The 21,891-nt window shown below is 33.4% G+C and overlaps 1 protein-coding gene across 7 annotated transcripts in view; it reads left to right on the forward strand.

Moving 5' to 3' along the window:
- Positions 1-1,573: 1,573 nt before the first annotated feature.
- LOC102621570 (phloretin 4'-O-glucosyltransferase-like) overlaps positions 1,574-21,891 on the forward strand; it is a 68,479-nt gene continuing 48,161 nt past the window's right edge. For 2 of the 7 annotated variants that reach the window (XM_052436767.1, XM_052436769.1), the window contains exon 1: positions 1,575-3,159. In XM_052436767.1, coding sequence (XP_052292727.1) covers positions 1,709-3,159 — 1,451 coding nt within the window. In that variant the 5' untranslated portion in view covers positions 1,575-1,708. Of the gene's footprint in view, positions 3,160-6,564; positions 6,814-7,356; positions 7,466-7,514; positions 8,102-21,891 lie in introns of those variants that run through there. The other 5 variants (XM_052436764.1, XM_006478414.4, XM_052436763.1 and 2 more) reach the window with 5 other exon arrangements.

Raw genomic sequence — 21,891 nt, forward strand, 5'->3', positions numbered from 1 at the left:
AATTCCTAATGTTTTACTTCTTCTTAAAGCTATTTTAGTTGAGTCTTTTATTAATCTCTGTATATCATCACTTAGACCTCGCCACCAGTTAAACACATTTCCTGTAAAACTGGCTAATAGGATATCCATAAAAACATTTATTTTTTCTTCTTCTGTGTCTACATTCCAGTCATCATTTGCACCATTATATATGAAAAATAATTTCATTTGCATTCCCCATTCTGCTAGTGTTTTACGGGGATCCATTTTACAATCTAAATCTAAAAATGTTCCAGCATTACTTATAGGGATTAGAGTATCTTGGTTTGGTTTATATTCTTGTTTCCAAGGTGTATTTTTAGCTTGAGGTATGTATTCATAAAATGGTTTTCCTTTCTTTTTATTTGTTGTATATCTATGACTTGGTTCTGCTACATTGGGTTTCATTTCTGGTCCTCCTGTTGTATTCATTTTTATTTTATATTCTTTCTCAAAATCTTCTAAATCACTTAGATTTATTTCACTAAACTTTTCAGTTATGTTATCTAAGATATCTTCCATTAATCCGAATTTGAATCAGTAGGTGTTTTTATTTCTAATTTTTCTTTTCCTTTTTCTTCTTTCTTTATTTCTGCTTTTAATTCTTCTGATTCTTTCAATATTTTTGGGTACTGTGTTTCCATAAACCAGGCATCATAACTGTTTATTTGTGGTCTTTGTGTAGGTTTCTTAAAGCTTGTTCCAATGATTCCTATTTTTAGTATATCTAATCTTTCTAATTTTTTATTTTTCTTTTGACTTTTCTGCATTGTTGATATTTCTATTTTTATTTTCCCTATTTCTTGTTTTATGTCTTTTATTTCTTCTTTGAGATTCAAAAGGATTTCTTTCAATTCTATTAATATAGTTTCCATAAAGGTTAAGGGTGTTAAAAGATTTTTTACATTCTTGAATGTATATTACGTTACACGTAACATAGGTTTAGCCTTTCAGAAAACACAAAATAACAAGCAGACAAATTCAGGCACAAAAAGCTTATAGTTGTGGCTCCACAATCACGCAGTCCAGATCAGCTCCCGTCCATGTATTGCGTCATCAATATATGGTCCAACTAGATGCCTCGTGACTTTTCTCACCCAACTAACAGCGAGTCAAGATATCTTCACCGTCACCGTCACTGCACTTACCGCATTCAGAATTTTCAGATCCACCTGTCCATAACCTTCCCCATGTCACTGCCACCGGAGTCCCCGCCACCACCATCGCTCCAATCACATCCGCCAACAGGCCGATATCCTTTGTTTGATATTTTTCTTTTGTTTTTCTTTTATTTATTTTGAGTCTCCTAATTATTTTATGTTTTAATTTTTTTCTAATTTTTTAATTTTTCTATTTCCTTTTGTAGTTAATTAGCATTATGCTGTGGTGTATTCTATTATTTTTTATATTCTTATTTTCTTACCCCATATATTTTGCAATATGGTCTTGTATTTATGTCTATAAGATATTATATTGTTAGTCATTATTAATCTTCAATGATTGTGTTTGTATAAATATATATATATATATGTAGCATATTCCAAGAAGGTTTTGACAAAAAAAACAGTTGTTTGGTCCACTGAAAACTGTACCTGGCTGAGACAAAATCCGCTGTAAATACGTGTCCTTGTTTAATCATCATCTCGAACGTCATTCTATCAAAGTGCAAGCCCTATTTAAACCTCCCACCATGTGCACTCAGACTCAAGTGTGCACGCAAATGCCAAAAAACAAGCACATGGAGCAGCAACAGCAACCCCACTTTCTACTATTAACATTTCCAATACAAGGCCACATTAACCCATCCCTCCAATTCGCCAGGCGTCTTACGCGCATTGGCACACGTGTCACCTTCGCCACCGCCATCTCCGCCTACCGCCGCATGCCCAATAATCCCACGGCCGAAGACGGCTTGTCGTTTGCCAGCTTCTCCGATGGATATGACGACGGATTCAATTCCAAACAAAATGATCAGACGCACTTCATGTCGGAGTTCAAGCGTCGTAGCTCCGAAGCCCTGGCTGAGCTCATCACGGCCAGTCAAAACGAGGGTGGTCAACCGTTTACTTGCTTGATTTACCCTCAACTCCTTATTTGGGCTGCTGAAGTGGCGCGTGCGTATCACCTCCCTTCGGCGCTACTCTGGCTTCAACCAGCCCTCGTTTTCGACGTTTATTACTATTACTTCTATGGATATGGCGATCTAATTGAAGGGAAGGTTAATGATTTGATAGAGTTACCGGGACTGCCGCCACTCACCGGCCGTGATCTTCCTTCTTTCCTAGATCCCAGAAATTCAAATGATGCTTACTCTTTCGTATTAGCTTCTTTTAAAGAACAAATGGAGGCAATTGTTGAAGAAACCGATCCAAGAATTCTTGTCAACACGTTCGACGCATTAGAAGCTGAGACCTTGAAAGCTATCGATAAGTTCAATATGATCGCAATCGGACCGTTAGTTGCATCGGCGTTGTTGGACGGAAAAGAGCAGTACGGAGGCGATCTTTGCCAGAATAGTTCAATAGAGTATTATATGGAATGGCTAAGCTCGAAGCCCAAATCATCTGTTATCTACGTGGCGTTCGGAACCATATGCGTTCTGGAGAAGCGTCAAGTGGAGGAAATTGCACGGGGGTTGTTAGATAGTGGCCATCCATTCTTGTGGGTCAGTAGAGAAAGCGACAATAAAGATAAAGATAAAGATAAAGGAGAAGATGACGTGATGATGAAGTACAAAGAAGAGCTGAATGAGAAGGGAATGATAGTGCCGTGGTGTTCACAAGTGGAGGTTCTGTCACATGAAGCGGTGGGGTGTTTTGTAACGCACTGTGGGTGGAGTTCGAGCTTAGAAAGCTTGGTATATGGCGTGCCTGTGGTGGCGTTTCCTCAGTGGACAGATCAAGGGACAAACGCTAAAATTATTGTGGACTTCTGCAAAACCGGAGTGAGAGTGAAGGCAAATGAAGAAGGGATTGTAGAAAGTGATGAGATTAACAGGTGTTTGGAGTTGGTGATGGGAGAAGGAGATGATTTTAGAAGAAATTCTTTGAAATGGAAGGATTTGGCCAGAGATGCCGTCAAACAAGGAGGGTCTTCACATAAGAATCTCAAGGCTTTTGTTGATGACTTTAGCACCAGCAAGTAAGTTTTATCTTTTTGTTTTTTCCTCGTTTTTACTCTTTGAATATCAGAAAATTTAATATATAGAAGAAAGACATTTGTAACGATTTTTACTTTTTATCTTCATCTGTCATATGGCATGACGGTTAAGCGACCATCATTAATTTGGTGTCAAGAAAATTTGATGAGGGATTTTATATGTCAGGCAATGCATGATATATTATCTATTACGATTTTATCATAAATATTTTGATAATAAGTTATCATGCATGACTAACATTTATTATAATCACTTTCAAAGCATGACTAATATCTATGGCAAGAGAATGGTACATATAAATGAATTTGGCTGGAATTCCAAAATCTAAATAAATTTGACGAAATTTTAAAATTTTTAAATGAGTTGGGCTGGAATTACAAAATTATTTTATTTAATTATTAATTTATTCAATTAATTGTATTTATTATTGAATTAAATTTTAATTTTGAAAAATATTCTTTTATAAATTATTATGATGACGATGATATGTGTATATGTTCCAAAATTATATAAATATATACAAATTAAGAATTTAAAATTAATTAAACTACATAATAATAACATGAATATATTATTTGTTCTTTTAAACTAAATACAATTACTATCAATCACATAATATGAACAAGAACATCATTCATTCTTAGGCTACATCAAACTCCATATTTCCACTAAAAACATAAAAATTCCAGCTTTTGAGAGATGATCGGTACAAACGCTGCATGTTAACTTAACTAGCAAGCAAAAAACTAAAGCACCTCATCAACCAACTACAGTCTAACAAATTATGTGACGTTCAGGACAAAATCCAGCATGGGGTCCTTAGATCCAAAACACAATTTAGTTGCCGGCCACCTGGAATTTCAATTAAGAGAAAAAAAACATCAGTTGGATAATCTCAAAATTAAGCCAAGTTTCCATCAATTTTATCTTTGCAAAATGCACTAGGATTATTGTTAGGAATTTGGTGGGTGAAGCATAACCATAGTTAAAATGAAATTGGAAGAAAAAATAAAGAACAAGTAGAAAGAGGACACCAAGAAATTACGTGGTTCAGCTTTTAGTCTACATTCATGGGCGAAGACAGAAGGAAAATATTTTACTAGTGATATGAGAATTACAAGTATTGTAATATTTTGGCTCACTACCCAGAACCCCAATACACCCAATCTCTCACTCACTAGACTCACAAGAGCTTTATAATTTAAACCTTTAAAATTACCCAAGCTCCCTGCTTTCTCTCTCACAAATTTTTGATGCCAAAACGAAATGGGGAGCTCTATAATTTTTTTTCTCACCGCCATTATCTTCTTCATTCTTCTTTTTCCTTCTTCAAAGAACGCTACTGCCAAATTCCATTTTTTCTTCGTCTTTCATTTTGTCTTTGTTCAAATTTGGCAGCTTCAACTCTTCCTTTTTCTTCTTCCTTGTTTTCTTTGGGCCGCAACTTTCCCCTTCAATATTTGCTACTTCAAAGTTTCTTCATTCTTCTAGATTGGTGGCTGTCAAAGCCAATTTGAATTTGGCTTGTTAAAGCCACCGGCTTTGTCAGCCATTATTTTGACAATTATTTGCTTTAATAAACTTCAATCTGGCCTCAAATTGACGTATACAATTTGAGAAAGTGCAACACCAACAAAACTCTCAATTATCTTAATGTAGTCTTATTGTACCTAACCGATAACTTTCAACGTAAAACATGAACTATAAAAAGCCTCAAACATATATATTTCACTTTAAACACTTTATGAACTAATAAAGTAATAGAGTACAGTCTAGAAAATTATTTACAAATTTATAACTGCCATAAAGCTTAAACCCTTATGTGGTGTAAAATTAAATTTTAAGATCTAAATCCCTAACATAACTTCAATAATTAAAAAAAAAACCTAGAAATGATCAATAAAAGTTTTCTTTCTAATTTTCAAATTCCATTCACAATAATTTAATTCTAACTTAATAAGAAACAAAAACATTCAAATCATTATAATAAATGTTCATTCTAAAATATCACATCCTAAGAACACATAAGAGTTGGGACAGAGGAGACGACATATCGGAGCTAGTGGAGGAGTTGTGGAGATATTAGTAGCAGATGCAGTAGAGAAGTGAGCATGCACCAAGTAGAAGGGGGTTAGTTCAGGTCATTTGGAATTGGAGGCTGCTGGTTCTAGTTTGGCTCCTTTGGAGAAATTGAAGGGGGGTTGTGCGAGTTAAAAAGAAAGACGTTTGGCATTTGGGTTTTGTTTTAAATTAAGGTGGAGGTGCAATTAGTCATAAAAGAGGGTTAACTTAAAACAATTTAATTTTAAACTGTCAATTATATTTAAAAGTTCATGACAAATGTCTATCATAGTGCACAAACACCGTCGAATAATCAAATCATGTAAAAATCAATGTTATATTACAATGGTATTTTTGTAATTAAAGTTATTATAGAAAACTTAAAATAATTGAATTAATAATAAAAAAAACGACGCCATTGCATACCATGCCTGTCATGGTTTGAAACGATGTCATTTCAATCTATGACAATGCCTGTCATGCTTCGCAAACAACGTTAGATGGTATTGTAAAACGACTTGTCATTTTAATTTGTTAAAAAAAATCAACATTACATATATCTATCATTTACTTATGTCAGTAAGTTATAAGTCACGAATAAGTCATGTAATCTTGACATATAATTATATATCACGAACATGTTATACACATACATGATATATTTGTGACACAATGTTATCTGTTATAAAAATTTTGTCATTAATTTGCGTTTCTTTAGTAGTGTTTAGGATCATATGATATATGATATGGTAAGAGATTATATAATTAAAAATTGTATGTGTGTATGTTTAGTTGAATTTTGTATGATCATTAATTATGTGTTTTTCAAAATAAATATACTTATGTCATATAATATTATTTATTTATTATCATCATATTTATAAAAAATTTAGCATGCATTGCTCTTTTTATTATTATTGTTATCATTTTATATGTGGACATACCATTATATATATGGAATAATGAAAGTGAATCAGCTTCACAATATCACCCAACAAGTACATGAAATGGTGGTACCCTAGTCTCCAGAGTGATGCTATATATTTATATATATGCACTTCACTCCACAATATCAGCCAGCAAGTACATGAAATGGGGTGAATTAAAACCCTAGTCTCCAGAGTAATGCTATGTGTGTGTGTAGACACTTGTACAACTATGTGCTGAGATAAATTTGAGCTTTATGCCCTTTATCTTACATTTCCAAGTAAAAACATTCATTAGATAAAAGTTTGAGATTTGCCTTAATTGGCCATGAATCCAAATTTTATTATCTAGCTTGCCTCTTACTCGTGAATCCAACATTTTTTTCTTCTAATTTGCAGTGATTCTACCTTAAATTTCAGCTGCAAAATCAAGCTCACTATGCACACAAACACAATCGGCCAAGAGGGAGGGAGAGAGAGAGAGGTGCACTGTACTCATACCACAGATTCTATGAATAGTGAACTCTGAATGAGTTGAAGGCACTTAAATATTATAGCTGAGTGCAGGGATCCCTCATGTGTTAGTACAAAATTGCTCATTCCATTATGAGCTAAAATAACACAATTGAAGGTTATACTTGCCCATAATGGCCTACTATATAAGGTATGACAAAATTAGACTCATTAACATAATATTTGATCACTTAATAAATGAGTCTGTCAAAAGTACTCTTTAATATTTGACATCAGTCACATATTAATCCGGTAAAACATCAAAAATAATTAGAATGATCTATGCCAATCTACAATATGTGAGAAATAAATCTAACACAATGTGCAAACTACAAGAAAAGTAATTTTTTTACTTACTTGTACAACTATGTACTAACCGTTTTTAGGCAGAAAAGATTTTTGTTCAATCAAGTCATCAATAATAAACAAAAATAAGTGTATAACTTTTCCAATGGCAAAATAACTATTAAAAATAGCTTCGAATTTGGTTGTTAATAAATAAATTTTAGTATAAAACAGTAGTATCATTATTAAATAATGGAGAATATATATTTATAAAGGGTAAAATTATCATTTTTTATTCCAAATCTCACTAACATTTCGACTTTTATGTGTTTAAATCCTCTAACATTTTATTATGTGCGTTTTATTATAATTTAAATATGTTATATGTTTTAGGGATATTTTGGCCATTTCACAACTAATGAGAAGTCGGACAACAAAACGGATGGCATTTTTAAACTCGGAACAATCGAAAACCATAAGAGCATAAAGGTTATTTGGTATTGTTCACATATATGGTATTATTCATTTATACGATACGTTCACATATGCAGTACTATTCACAAGTACGACACTGTTCACATTTACGGGTCGAAGATGTGGCATTGACCGATGATGTGTCAACATCCTATTGGACCAACAATGTGGCATTGACTGATGATGTGGCATTGATCAATGGTGTGTCAAGATGTTATTGGACCAAAATACTGACGTGGCGTTGACCGATGACATGGCAGCATCTTATTGGATTGAAATGTTGAGGTGGTGTTAATTGATGATATGTTTCAGTCAATTAAAACTTGTCACGTGGCGCAATCCTCAGCATCCGAATTATTTTCATTCGATAGCCATGATTTACCCATTATATCTATAAATAGAGGGCTCTCTCCCCACTAATTTGACATCCCTAAATTCATTTTTTGGCTCTTTTTTCTATAGGTACCATTTTACCCTTAGTTATATATATATAATTTTTTTTTTTACTTTCGGATTTAATGTGGTTGTTTTGACTCATTGTCAACAAACAATGTATCTTGTCTAGATTTTACTCAGCATACCAACTCTCTAGTGAAAGATCTTTACTGTCTGGCACAATGAGCACTTAGCACCATATTTATTAAAGGAAAAATTTCCTCTAGCATTTTATGGGTCATATTGACTCAGTATCGAGAGAGATTGCATCTAAGCTATTTAGTGGGTGGTCTTGCCACATTGTTGAAAGAAGGATTATTATTGTCTGGTATAGAGTGTTCTTGACACCACACTTAATGGAAGATCATTACCCTCTAGCACACTGAGCTCTTAATACTATATTTATTAGAGTGAGGATTGTCAGGAGTGGCAATACCTAAAATACTAGTTATGCAACCTAAGATGAGGGTGAATTAGGTTTGAAAAAAAAATTATGTTATGCTTGCATAAAAGTTAATGCAAATCTTAAACAAATTCAAAACAATAGTAGATAAACCAATCAAAAAGTAAAGAGATAAGGGAAAAGAATTTCAAACACAGATTTTTATGTCGTTTGGCCAACCCTGCCTATGTCCACGCCTCCAACCTCACCAGACTTGAGGATTCTATTATTCAAGCCTCCAAGGCTTCAATACCTTTTACAATTGACTTCACAAATGTCAATCAACCTTTACAATAAGAGATTGTCCCAAATCTCTTAACCTAAGTATATCTCACACTCACAATCACTCAAAAATAAAGATTACAAAAGAGTTTTCCCTCACACAACATATATGTTTACAAGTGAAAGCTCAAAGTGTGATTCAACGAAACAATGACAAGTTTAAAGCTCAGTAAAGATTGTTTACTCAGTAGTAAGCTCAACTATGACTGTTAGATCACTTTTTATTTGAATTTGATTGAGTCATTTTATGGTCGCTGCTGAAAAACTAGCCGTTGTTGACTTTCTGCATACAATTAGATCGCCGTTAGCCTTTAACCAATTGCCATTTTGACTTAAGCAAGTGACTATAATTTCAAATTGTTGGATCATCATTTTCTAGATGTTGAATCGTCGTTAGTTTCCATTGTAACACCTTAGGCGAATCCCACATCGGCAAAGCACGAGAGAGATGCTAGGTTTATAAGAGGTGATCCACACCTTAATTGACAAGACGCGTTTTGGGATGTATGAGCGCCCCATGAACAAAATTGTGCTGGCTTTATTAAGGGCTAAAACGGATAATATCTTGCCAGGTTTGGGTTGGGTCATGACATTATGGTATCAGAGCAGCTCCACATATCCTCTTGAACGATAGTGGGACAAACCTCAACGAGAACGCTAAGTCCTCAAAGAGGGGGTGTATGTAACACCCTAGGCAAATCTCACATCGGCAATGCATGGGAGAGATGTTAGGTTTATAAGGGGTGATCCATACCTTAATTGATAAGACGCGTTTTAGGGTGTATGGGCACCCTATAAACAAAAATTTACGGGCCTTGTTAAGGGTCAAAGCGGACAATATCTTACCAGGTCTTGATTGGGTTACGACATTATGGTATTTTAGCGGCTCAGTGTGTCCTCTTTAGCGATTGTGGGGCAAACCTCAACGAGGACACTGAGTCCCTAACGGGGGTGTATGTAACGCCCTAGGCGAATCCCACATCGGCAAAGCACGAGAGAGATGCTGGATTTATAAAGAGTGATTCACACCTTAATTGGCAAGACGCGTTTTAGGGTGTAAAGCGAACAACATCTTGCCAGGTCTGAGTTGGGTCATGACATCTAGTAACTTGCAAAAGAGATATCGACTTTCCATATTTCCAGAAGTCTATTTGCCGTTAGTGTCCAGAATTTAAACTTCAAATTTTACTCAATATCGGTTAGTTGTTTATATACTAAGGGTTAGTCGATTGCGTCCAGAGAGGATGTAATCTTGCCTTAATTAATCGGTTAGCCCTTTTTTAGCAAGCAGGAAACCGTTTATTACCAAAATTTTATTCTATGCTCAATTCATTGCGTGGCTTAAGAAATTTGGACTAAAAAATATATAACTCAATGAAGAAAAAAAAAAGTTATATACTTGGTATCGTCATCTTGTTATAGCACTCAAATAAATGAAATTTTATCTTAAAGCTATACCAGATATATAGATGCAATACCATCAGTTAACATTCAAAGATTCTGGGAAACTTTAATACGACATCAACTAATCAATTAGGTTTCATTAGCCAACACAAAATAACTAAAAACAGAACAAATTCTGTGAAAAATTAATCTAAAAATCTTTGAAAAGTAATTGCTTTTGTACTATGAATTAAAAGTAAAAAGGAAAAGCATTCCACACACTTTGACATGCTATGAAATATCTCATATACTTCATTTTTTGTCTCGACCTCTCAACAATAGTCAAAAAATTTTCAAAGAGCCAACTTCGACCTCGTGAATTAGATTTATATAAGTATATACAAATCGACAACATGTCTTATTCTAACGATTAAAACTAATGCTTTCCATGGTCACTATAAGTAAAAAGAAATTAAAGTTATTTTTCTCCTTTCTTTTTCCTAGGACAACTCTTGTTCAAACCAAAAAACCTTGATCTTGAACATCTTTATAATCAAAACACAATTACCTACATACAGTGCCATATCGTAATGTGCAAAGAGGAAGACGCATATGACAATCAATATCACTAGTAGCATATATTTTCTTCCCTTTTTAAATTGGAGACAGCCAGCTGAAACTTGACTTGCTTATCAGCCTCGCTTGGATTCAACCACTTGAGAGGAAGCCAACAACAATTTTTGCATTAGATGCTCTGCCTATATTTTCCCTCGCCAATCCTTTTACATTGGAAGCATAAGACATTAAAGAAAACACTGATAGTAACAAATTAATTGACAATTCAAAATGTTATACAATTCATGTTAATTACTATAATCTAATAAGGCAAGGAAAAAAATTAAGGACATTAATTGCAGAAAAAAAGTGAAACAATTATTCAAAAATATAGATCTTAATGTATGAAAATACAAACAAAACCCTAAAGCCTAAAGGATCTTTTTTCTTATTTGAAATTAAAAAAAATCAAATTTATATTTTAACAAACAATACTAATTTTCAAATTTACGCGTATAAAAGAATATAAAAATGTGTAAATATGTTTTCATTTAGGTAGTAGCTTTGCTCGTCTACACATAACTCTTTTTTTAGTGTTGTATTAAAATAAAAAATAATTGAATACTATTTAGAGTAATATATTATATAATTTTAGGAAAAGCACATCTACACCCCCAAATTTTGGAGAAATGGCCATCAACACCCCCAAGTTTTTAAAGAGGGACACCAAGACCCCTTTTTGATGATTATACCCTTTATTTCTGTTATCCCAAAAGAATTAACTCTAATAATTTATAATAAATAGAAATCTAATATTAAAATAAATATAATAATATATACATTTTAAAATAATTTCAATATTTAAAAAATATTTTAATATTTTATAATCTATTAGATATATTTTATTATTTTAAAGAAAATTTTATGATAAATAGAATCATAATATTAAAATAAATGTATTAAAAATTTAAATTATTTTTAATATTATGTAAAATAATAATTTTAACAATATTAGTATGCGAGAATGTTTTTAATTGTAGAACGTATTTAATGCAAATATTTATTTAAAATCTCTACAATGAATAAAAATATATTATTAAAATAAATATAATAATTTACATATTAGAATTTATTAAAATATTAAATATTTTAATATTGTTATTCTACTGCATAAATTACATTATTTATAGAATTTGTATGTACTAAAAAATTTAAAGTCAATTTTTTAGAATAATAGAGGTAAATGATATAATGGTCAAAATGGGGTCTTAGTGTCCCTCTTTAAAAACTTTGGGGTGTTGATGACCATTTCCCCAAACCTTGGGGGTATAGATGTCATTTTTCCTATAATTTTTTTAGAAAAAGTTTACAATCTATATACAAATTATGATTTATAATTTAATGGGATTCTATATACGTATACTTTATAGTACAGTCTGAAAGTTCTCCGAGTGTTAACTTGGGAACCTATTCCCATAAATATACAAAGAGGCATCTGCTTTATTTTAAATTAATATTATAATATTATAGTTATATTATTAATTTGCTTAACTTTATAATATAATACCGGCAATAATTTGCAATGATAATTAACAACATTTATCATCACATCATCAAAACATTTAGGGAAATTATCATTTGAATACCCTTAGTTTACTTCATTATAAAAAATACTACAACACTTTGAGGGTGTATCAATCGTCCACCCTAAGTTGACAAAATATACCAGCTGACCACCAAACCGTTAGTTGCCGTTTAAGTATGATGACGTCAGAAGGGTAATTTGGTCTTTTCATATGATACAAGTGATAATTTAAAGGTATACAAGTGATAAAAAGAGAATTTAAGGGTATACAAGTGATAATTTTCAAGGGTAAAATTGTCAATTCACTGTAATTCCGTTAACTTTCAAACGACAACTAACAGTTTGGTGGTCGGTTGATACATTTTGTCAACTAAGGGTGGACGATTGATACACCCTCAAAGTGTTGTAGTATTTTTGATAACAGAACAAATATAGGGTATACGAATGATAATTTTCCAAAAATTTATTACCAACAAAATGTTGTTGTATTTAGAATTAAAAAAAGTATAATATTAATAAAGTTATCATATATCTGTTCAGTTTAATAATAATAATAATAATAGTAGTAATGGCTAACAAATATACTCATCAAAAACATTAATAAAAGATGTTAAGAGTGAAGGACAACATTTGTCCATGAGGTTCCTGAAAAACACAACTTTTGTGCAGTAAAATTAAATTGACTTCATTCAAAAATAAAAATCAAGAGGAAAGATTGAAGTTTGTTTACCTCACTTGTAGTTTCAGAAACGACTTCGCGAGGTAGGAAAAAATGACTGAAAACAACAAGCTACGAACACTGTCCAGAAAATAGACCTCTGCATGAACAGCTTTTGTTTTGCCACGATTTGAGTTAAAGCACCCCAATTGTGATGCCTCTAATCAGTCCACAGTTAGAAATGTTCTAGAAGTTCATAGGATTTTGAATCTTCAAATTTCGTTTAGAAATGAGAGAGATAATGAAGAAACATGAATGCTAGTTCATGATGATTCATTCCACTAAATAAAGCTACCATTATCTTTTCAATAATGGCACCAAACATTATCATGTGCTAGACCCACCCACTAAGCCATTATTTATTGAATGTGATCTTATCACTTCAATAATTTATTTAATCAAATTATTTTGAATAAATAAATAGCTAAATTAATTAATTTTGTCTTTAATTAATTAAGGGAAATTATCAGTCATATACCCTTAAATGACACTAGTATCAAACGTGCTACAACACTTTTCAAGTGTATCACTCGTATACCCTAAGTTGACAAAACACTTCTGCCGTCCACCAATCCGTTAACTGCTGTTTGCGAGCACTGACATCATAAGGATAATCTAGTCTTTTTTTAAAAACGACATGTCATCCCATTTACCTAGTAAAAAATGACATGTCATATGATATATTTTGATAAAATGACATGTCATCCCATTTATCAGATAATTGTTAATAATTACTAAAAAGAAAAATTACTTTACAACAGAATCTACTCCTCCAAAATTTAACCTAAATTATTGAAGATCTACTCCTCTAAGCTCAAACTTGAATTTTTTATGGTATAATATTTATAATTGTAAATAATATATTAATAATTTTTTATGGTATAAGATGAATATTTTTTATGGATTAATTGTTAATAATATTGTTAGCCTATATGACTATAAATATTGATTTTGATGATAACAAACCACATGTATTTATTAAGCAAAGATTTATGAATTGTGCTTTTATAATAAGAAAATGATGTTATGGAATTAAAGTATTTTGGACTAAAATGATAATGTTTTTAAATTTCAGATTTGGACCTATTTGAAACTATTTAAATATTTTTAGGCCATTCTATAATTTCATAAAGTTTGGGTGAAGTCATAATTTCAAAAAGTTGTGGGATTGACAAAGCATTATTCTAAAATTCTGAAATTGGACCTTTTTACAAACTTTCATAATATTTTGGGCCACACTGCAGTTTTATAAAGTTTTGGGGTTAAACTGTAAATTTAGGAAAATTTTCACTATAGCAGTTACTGTAGCAAGCGGCTATCCGGATTCTGACAAACGGAAGTCCAGATTTTAGGCAGAATCTATCCGAATTGAAAGCAGCTAACCGGATCCTGATAAACGGAAATCTGGTTGTTGGGCAGTAAGCTATTGAGCATAAGCAGAAATCTGGATTTGACAAAGCGGCAATCCGGATGTTCAAAAATTTAAAATTGTGGCTGTAATTGTAACATTAAGCGGAATTCCGGATGTCCATAACCGGCAATCCGGTTACGACCAAAATGCGCATAACGACTAGTTTTTGAGCTCAAACTATATAAACTCAAATCCAACTCTTTTTCAAGTTCTCCAACAAGCAAAAACAAAAAGCACACGTGATATCTTGAGCCTTAAAACTTGCAAAATACAAACATTGAATCATCTCTTGTTCTTCATTTTTTGAATATCTACTCATTGAGTGAGTTTTATTGTAACCTTCATTTATTCATCTCAATTATAAGAGTTTGAGTGTGTGAGACACTTGAGTGAAGAGATTGGGAGATCATCTCTTTGTTGTAAAGGTTTATTGACACATCGAAGTCAATTGTAATCGGTTGAAGCCTTGGAAAAGCTTGGATAGTGAAATCATCAAGCTTGGATCACTTGGAGGCGTGGACGTAGGCGGGGATTGCCGAACCACGTAAAAATTCGTGTGTTTGTTTCTCTTCTCCCTTACTCTTTATTTATTGTGCTTTCATTGAACTTATTGCTTTCAATTTTTATTAAGACATTAGATTGCTTGTTGTGTGGATTTGCTAGGATAATTTTTAAATTTCCAATTCACCCCCCCTCTTGGGTTGCACACTTATATTTCATTTGGTATCAGAGCAAGGTGCTCTTATTTAGATTTAACCATCTAGAGCTAAAGATCAATGGCAACTCAAAATGATTCCACATTTAGGGAAGGGCAGTCCACCACTAGACCACCTTACTTTGATGGAAACGATTACCCATATTGGAAAACTAGGATGAGAATTTACTTGCAAGCCTTAGATTATGAGATTTGGGAAATCGTTAATGATGGTCCTTTCATGCCTTTGACTAAAAATGAAGTAGGAGAAGATATTCCAAAACCTTCACGGGATTGGAATGAATTCAAAAAGAGAAAAGCTTCTCTAAATTTCAAGGCCATGAATGCCTTGTTTTGTGCACTAGATAAGAAAGAGTTTCATAGAGTGTCTAGTTGCGAAAGTGCTAATGAAATTTGGCACAAACTTGAGGTTGTCTATGAAGGACGAACCAAGTGAAAGAATCTAAAATAAGTAGGTACACTCGACAATATGAATTGTTCTAAATGGAACAAAATGAAAATGTATACTTTATGTATACTAGATTCACGGACATAGTGAACACTCTAGGAGCCCTAGGAAAGACTTTTTCAAATAGTGAAAAAGTCAAGAAAATCATTAGGTCTCTACCTAAGGAATGGAGACCAAAAATGACTGCCATTGAGGAAGCCAAGGATTTAAATGTATTACCTATTGATGATTTAATTGGCTCTCTCATTTCATATAAAGAAGATTTAGCAGCTGAAAAAGGGCATGAGGAAAAGAAGAAAAACATTGCTCTCAAGGCTTCAAAACGTGAGAGTGATGAGGAAAGCGAAATGGATGATGAGGAGCTGGCTATGTTGGCTAGAAGATTCAGAAAATTTTACAAAAAGAATAATGAGCAGAGAAAGTTTAGAGGCTACAAGAATAAGAAGGAGAAGAAAGAGTCAATCACTTGTTATGAATGCAAGAAGCCTGGACACATACGACCGGAATGTCCTCTTCTCAACAAACGCAAGAAGAAAGCTATGGTGGCCACATGGGATGATAGCGATGAGGAAACAAGTGATGATGATGAGCAACAAGAAATGACAAACTTAGCTCTTATGGTCGTTGGGGAAGAATCATGTGATGAACTTGATGAGGTAAGTGTTCTTCCTACATATGATGAATTACATGATGCCTTTAAGGATTTACATGATGAGCTGATGAAGATTGGTAAAAAGAATATATGTCTTAAAAAGAAGATGATGGAGCTTAAAAATGAAAATGAATCACTTAGTGCAAAGATTACATGTCTAGAATTAGAAAATAAAACATTGCATGATAGCATAGCACTATTTGAGAATTCTAGCACTTCACATGAGCACTTAGAGTCACACATTAATGACTTGAAAAATGAAAATGAAATGCTTATAAAGAAGAGCAATGAACTAAATGAAATTGTGCTAAAATTCACAAATGGGCAAAAGATGTTGGACAATTTGCTAAACTCATAAAAATGTGTATTTGACAAAAGTGGCATTGGTTACAAACCAAATTTGAAACAAAAATTTTACAAGAGTTACTTTGTGAAGAATACATCTATTAACAATCAAATTGTATGTCATTATTGTAATCAAGATGGTCATATGAAAAATAGATGTGCAGTGAAGAGAAATGCATATTATGGTGTGAAATGTGTTTGGGTTCTGAAAGGAACCATTGCTAACTCTCAAGGACCCAAAAAGGTTTGGGTACCAAAAACTTGAGATTTTCTCTATAGGGCTTGAAGAAGAAGAAGAATAATAAGTGGTACTTGGACAGCGGTTGTTCAAGACACATGACAGGGAATTATTCTTGGTTTTCAAGTTTCACTAAGATCGAAAATGGTGGAGATGTATCATTTGGAGATAATTCAAAAGGAAAAATCATTGAGACTGGAAATGTCGGTAATGTATCCTCTACTCTCATTGAAAATGTGTGTTTGGTTGAAAACTTGAAACACAATTTGCTTAGCATTAGTCAATTATGCGATAAAGGATATAGAGTTATCTTTGATGAATCAAAATGTGTTATTGAGAATGCATGTGATGGGAAAGTCTTATTTGTAGGAAATAGATGTGTTAATGTCTATACCATTAATATAGATTGTGCATCAATACATGATAAATGTCTCTCCGCATTGTATGATGATGGTTGGTTGTGGCATAGAAGATTAGGTCATGCAAGCATGGATTTGATTTCAAAAATCGTGAAAAATGATTTAGTAAAAAGTCTTCCAAAAATCAGTTTTCAAAATATAGAACTTGTGAAGCATGCCAATTTGGAAAACAAATCAAAACTTCTTTCAAAAGCAAGAATCATATCTCCACTTCAAAACCACTTCAATTGCTTCATATAGATTTATTTGCACCTTCTAGATATGCTAGTTTAAGTGGCAAATTTTATGCATTTGTAATTGTGGATGATTATTCTAGATATACATGGGTATTGTTCTTAGCTAATAAGGATGATGCCATTGATGCATTTCGAATTTTCTATAAAAAGGTTCAAAATGAAAAATGTTATTCTATTACTTGTATTAGAAGTGATCATGGTGGAGAATTTGAAAATTATGCATTTGAAAACTTTTGTAATGACTTTGGCATTGAACATCAATTTTTATCACCTAGGACTCCACAACAAAATGGAGTAATAGAGAAAAAGAATAGGTCTATTCAAGAAATGACTAGGACCATGTTGAATGAAAACTCTTTGCCTAAATACTTTTGGGCCGAAGCCGTCAACACCACTTGTTATATTTTTAATCTTAATAAAACTCCATATGAGCTTTGGAAAGATAGAAAACCCAACATTGACTATTTTAAAGTTTTTGGATGCAAATATTTTGTTTTGAACACAAAAGATAATCTTAGTAAATTTGATCCAAAATCTGATGTTGGTATTTTTCTTGGTTATTCAAATTCAAGCAAAGCTTATAGAGTTTATAACAAAAGAACTTTAGTTGTGGAAGAATTTATGCATGTTACATTTGATGAGTCTAACCCCTCCTCTACGGAGAAAGTTGTTGTTGATGATAATGCAGAAGAAGAACAACAAGAAGAAGCATCGAATGACAATTAAGAAGACGCACCACATGGAATTCAAGAGGAACATCATGAAGAAACAAATGTAGAGCAAAATGAAGGTACTTCTCAAACACTCCCTAAGGAGTGGAGGTATGTATCATCTCACCCTAAGGATGTAATTTTAGGAGATCCCTCACGAGGTGTTACTACTAGATCATCTCTTAGGAACACATGTGAGCATGCTGCATTTATTTCTCAAATTGAACCAAAATCCTTTGCGGATGCGAAAAATGATGAATATTGGATTATGGCAATGCAAGAGGAGTTGAATCAATTTGAGAGAAACAATGTGTGGGAGTTAGTTCTTAATCCGGAACATCAATCCATTATAGGCACTAAATGGGTATTTAGAAACTAAATGGATGAATCCGGTGTGGTTGTAAGAAATAAAGCTAGATTAGTGGCTCAAGGTTACAACCAAGAATAAGGAATTGATTTTGATGAAACCTTTGCTCCTGTAGCAAGGTTAGAATCCATTAGGATGTTGTTAGCATATGCATGTCATAAGGATTTTATTTTATATCAAATGGATATCAAGAGTGCTTTCTTAAATGGATATATTATGGAGGAAGTTTATGTGAAACAACCTTCTGGTTTTGAGAATGAAAAATTTCCAGATCATGTGTATAAATTATCCAAGGCTTTGTATGGTTTAAAACAAGCACCTAGAGCTTGGTATGATAGGCTTAAAAATTTCTTGTTGGATAACGATTTTTCAATGGGAAAAGCGGACACAACTCTCTTTGTTGAGAGTAAAAACCAAGACATACTTATTGTTCAAATTTATGTTGATGATATTATTTTTGGTTCTACCAATGAGTTGTTGTGTAAAGATTTTTCATCATGTATGAGCCAAGAGTTTGAGATGAGTATGATGGGAGAGTTGAAGTACTTCCTTGGACTTCAAATCAAACAAAACGAGGAAGGAATTTTCATAAACCAAGCCAAGTACGTGAAAGATCTACTCAAAAGATTTGGTTATGATAATGGAACAGCAAAAAACACTCCTATAAGTACTACCATGAAGCTGGACAACGATGAGAAAGGTAAGGAATTTGATATCAAGACATATCGAGGTATGATCGGATCTTTACTCTACTTGACTGCTAGTAGGCCTGATATTATGTTTAGTGTATGCTTGTGTGCTAGATTTCAATCTTGTCCTAAAGAGTCTCACATACTTGCTGTCAAACGTATTTTTTGATATTTAATTGGCACTATTAATCTTGGCCTTTGGTATCCTAGAGGAACTCATATTGATTTAACTTGTTATTCGGATGCTGATTTTTCTGGGTATAAGGTTGATAAAAAAAGTACTAGTGGAACATGTCACTTCCTAGGTCATTCTCTTGTCTCTTGGTTTAGTAAGAAACAAAACTCTGTTGCGCTTTCAACCACCGAGGCATAATATATTGCCGCAGGTAGTTGTTGTGCACATATTCTTTGGATGAAACAAACCCTTAGAGACTATGGCATTAAACTTGATCAAATACCTATCTTGTGTGACAATACTAGTGCTATAAATCTTTCCAAGAATCCCATTCAACATTCTAGGACTAAGCATATAGAAATTAGACATCATTTCCTTAGAGATCATGTTCAAAAAGGAGATGTTGTAATCAAATTTGTTTCTACTGAAATTCAGCTTGCGTATATCTTTACAAAACCTCTTAGCGAAGAGCTTTTTATAAAGATAAGACATGAGCTTGGAATGATGAATGTTGCATCTTGATTTATGTTTTACTACATGGCTTGATATGTTTGTTATTATATAGATTTATGCTTCATGATTTAGATAGCTTGATATGGTTGTAATTTTATGATTTTATGTTTCATGCATTAAAATGGCTTATTAAAAAGTTTTAAATCTCAAAATGATTTAAAATTAATCAATTTTTGAAGCCAAAAATAAAATGGTGTGTGTAATACTAGTATAAGAGCTTGCCAAAAATCAATTAGAGCCAAATAGATTTCCATGACTAAACTGGTTTATCACTTTCTCTAATCCGGAAAACCGCTCTCGTATTGATTAATCTCGGGTCATCATTCGGATAACCGGATTTATCAATCCGGAAAACTGGATTTGCTAGGCCTTCTCTCTGCCTAAAAACCGGATAACCGTTTCTTAAAATCTGGAAAACCGAATTCAAGAGCTCTCTTTCTGCCTCAAACCGGACTACCGGTTAGATCGAAAATCCGGATTCGCAAGGAAAGCTTGCTGGAACAAACCGGATTTTCGGTTTTGTCAATCTGGAAATCCGAATTCGAGCTGCACTTTGGCAGCATTTTGGGCTCATTCGGCCAACCGGTTCAGGAAAACCGGTAAGCCAATTCTCACTTGCTATCTTCTGGATCCAACCGGCAAGCCGGATTATGATATCCGGAAAACCGGATTCAAGTGAAGGACTTGCTGGTCACAACCGGAATTCCGGTTCAAGTCAAACCGGCAAGCAGTTTACGGGTTTCAAGCTTCTAGTCACAACCGACTATCCGGTTAGTGCAAACCGGCAATCCGGTTTCGAAAGCTATTTCAACTGTTCTTCTTCCTTCTTCATTCGGCATTCCGGTTCTCTCACTCTCTCTAAAAACCGTTTGCTTCTCTCTCTTTCTCACTCCAAAATCCTTCATTTTCTATCTTTTTCACATCAAATTGAGTCTTAAAAATCATTTCCCATCTCATTAAGAACTCAAAACCATCCTTGAAATCCATTTTCAACATCCAAATCTCTAGATCCCAATTTCAACCTAGGTTTTAGGCCGATTTTCCTCCTTCTAGATTTCTCCCTCCTTAGCCGTTTTTGATCCAATTTGTTTCATAAACTATCTTTTAATCTTCATCATCTACATTCTTTTTGCTCTCTTTAACTTCAAATCCATCAAAATCACTATGTCAAGCTCTCGGCTGGTTCGAAGAAAAGGCAAAGAACCGGTTTAACCAACCAACCGGTCACGGCAAGCAGGGGGCACCTCCGATAAATCCAATTTCGAGTCCATACACTTTCAGAACAAGAAACATCTAGCCAAACGTTTTCACCAACAGTTCATGACTCGTGAGGTACTCCAAACCTTTTTTGTTTTACCGGATTGTTTGAATCATCTTAGTATTAGCAATAGAACTTTATTGCAATTGTTGGAAGATGTTGGTTGGCTTAATGCACTTGTTGTTTAGGAAAATGTATATCCTGACTTGATGAAAGTGTTTTACTCGAATATGGATTGTTCCGCGGAGAAAGAGAATTGAGTAATCATCACAGTTGGAGGAGTTTTGATTGAGTTTGATGATTCGGAGTTGAACTCCATCCTATGATCTTCCGATGATGGCCTAGAAATTTTTTCACCTAGGAAACCTCCTGACATTGATGACTATGTTTATATTGATGCTGTTAAGAATATATGTCGTTGTGTCAACCTTTCCAATGAAGATTGTACTATCCATTTTCGCAACCTATGTCTTTGTCTTCAATCTCGGATGTTACTTCATTTTATTCAGAGTATTGTCCTTCCTAGATTAGGCCATTTGGATGAGGTCTCTCATATAGATGTCGTCTTGATTGATTGTATTCTTAGACATCGTCCAGTTGACTTAGGATATACCATTGTCCGAAACATGCTCAGTATACCTAAGTTGATTACCCGCTCCCTTCCATATGGTCATTTCATTACCCGAATCCTGAAATTTTTTGATGTACCGATTAAAGAACCGTCGTGTAGACCATCTAAGGGTATTGGGGATGATGCCATTGTCGGCTTAGGCTTTGAGTGGAAAAATGGCACTTGGGTCAAATACTCTGAAAACAAGTTTACCTTCCTTGCTCCAAGTGATGATCGGCCACTTAATGCTGTGGTTCCAGCCGATCAG

The sequence above is a fragment of the Citrus sinensis genome, chromosome 3 (genome assembly GCF_022201045.2).
Source record: "Citrus sinensis cultivar Valencia sweet orange chromosome 3, DVS_A1.0, whole genome shotgun sequence".
NCBI classification, from domain to species: Eukaryota; Viridiplantae; Streptophyta; class Magnoliopsida; order Sapindales; family Rutaceae; genus Citrus; species Citrus sinensis.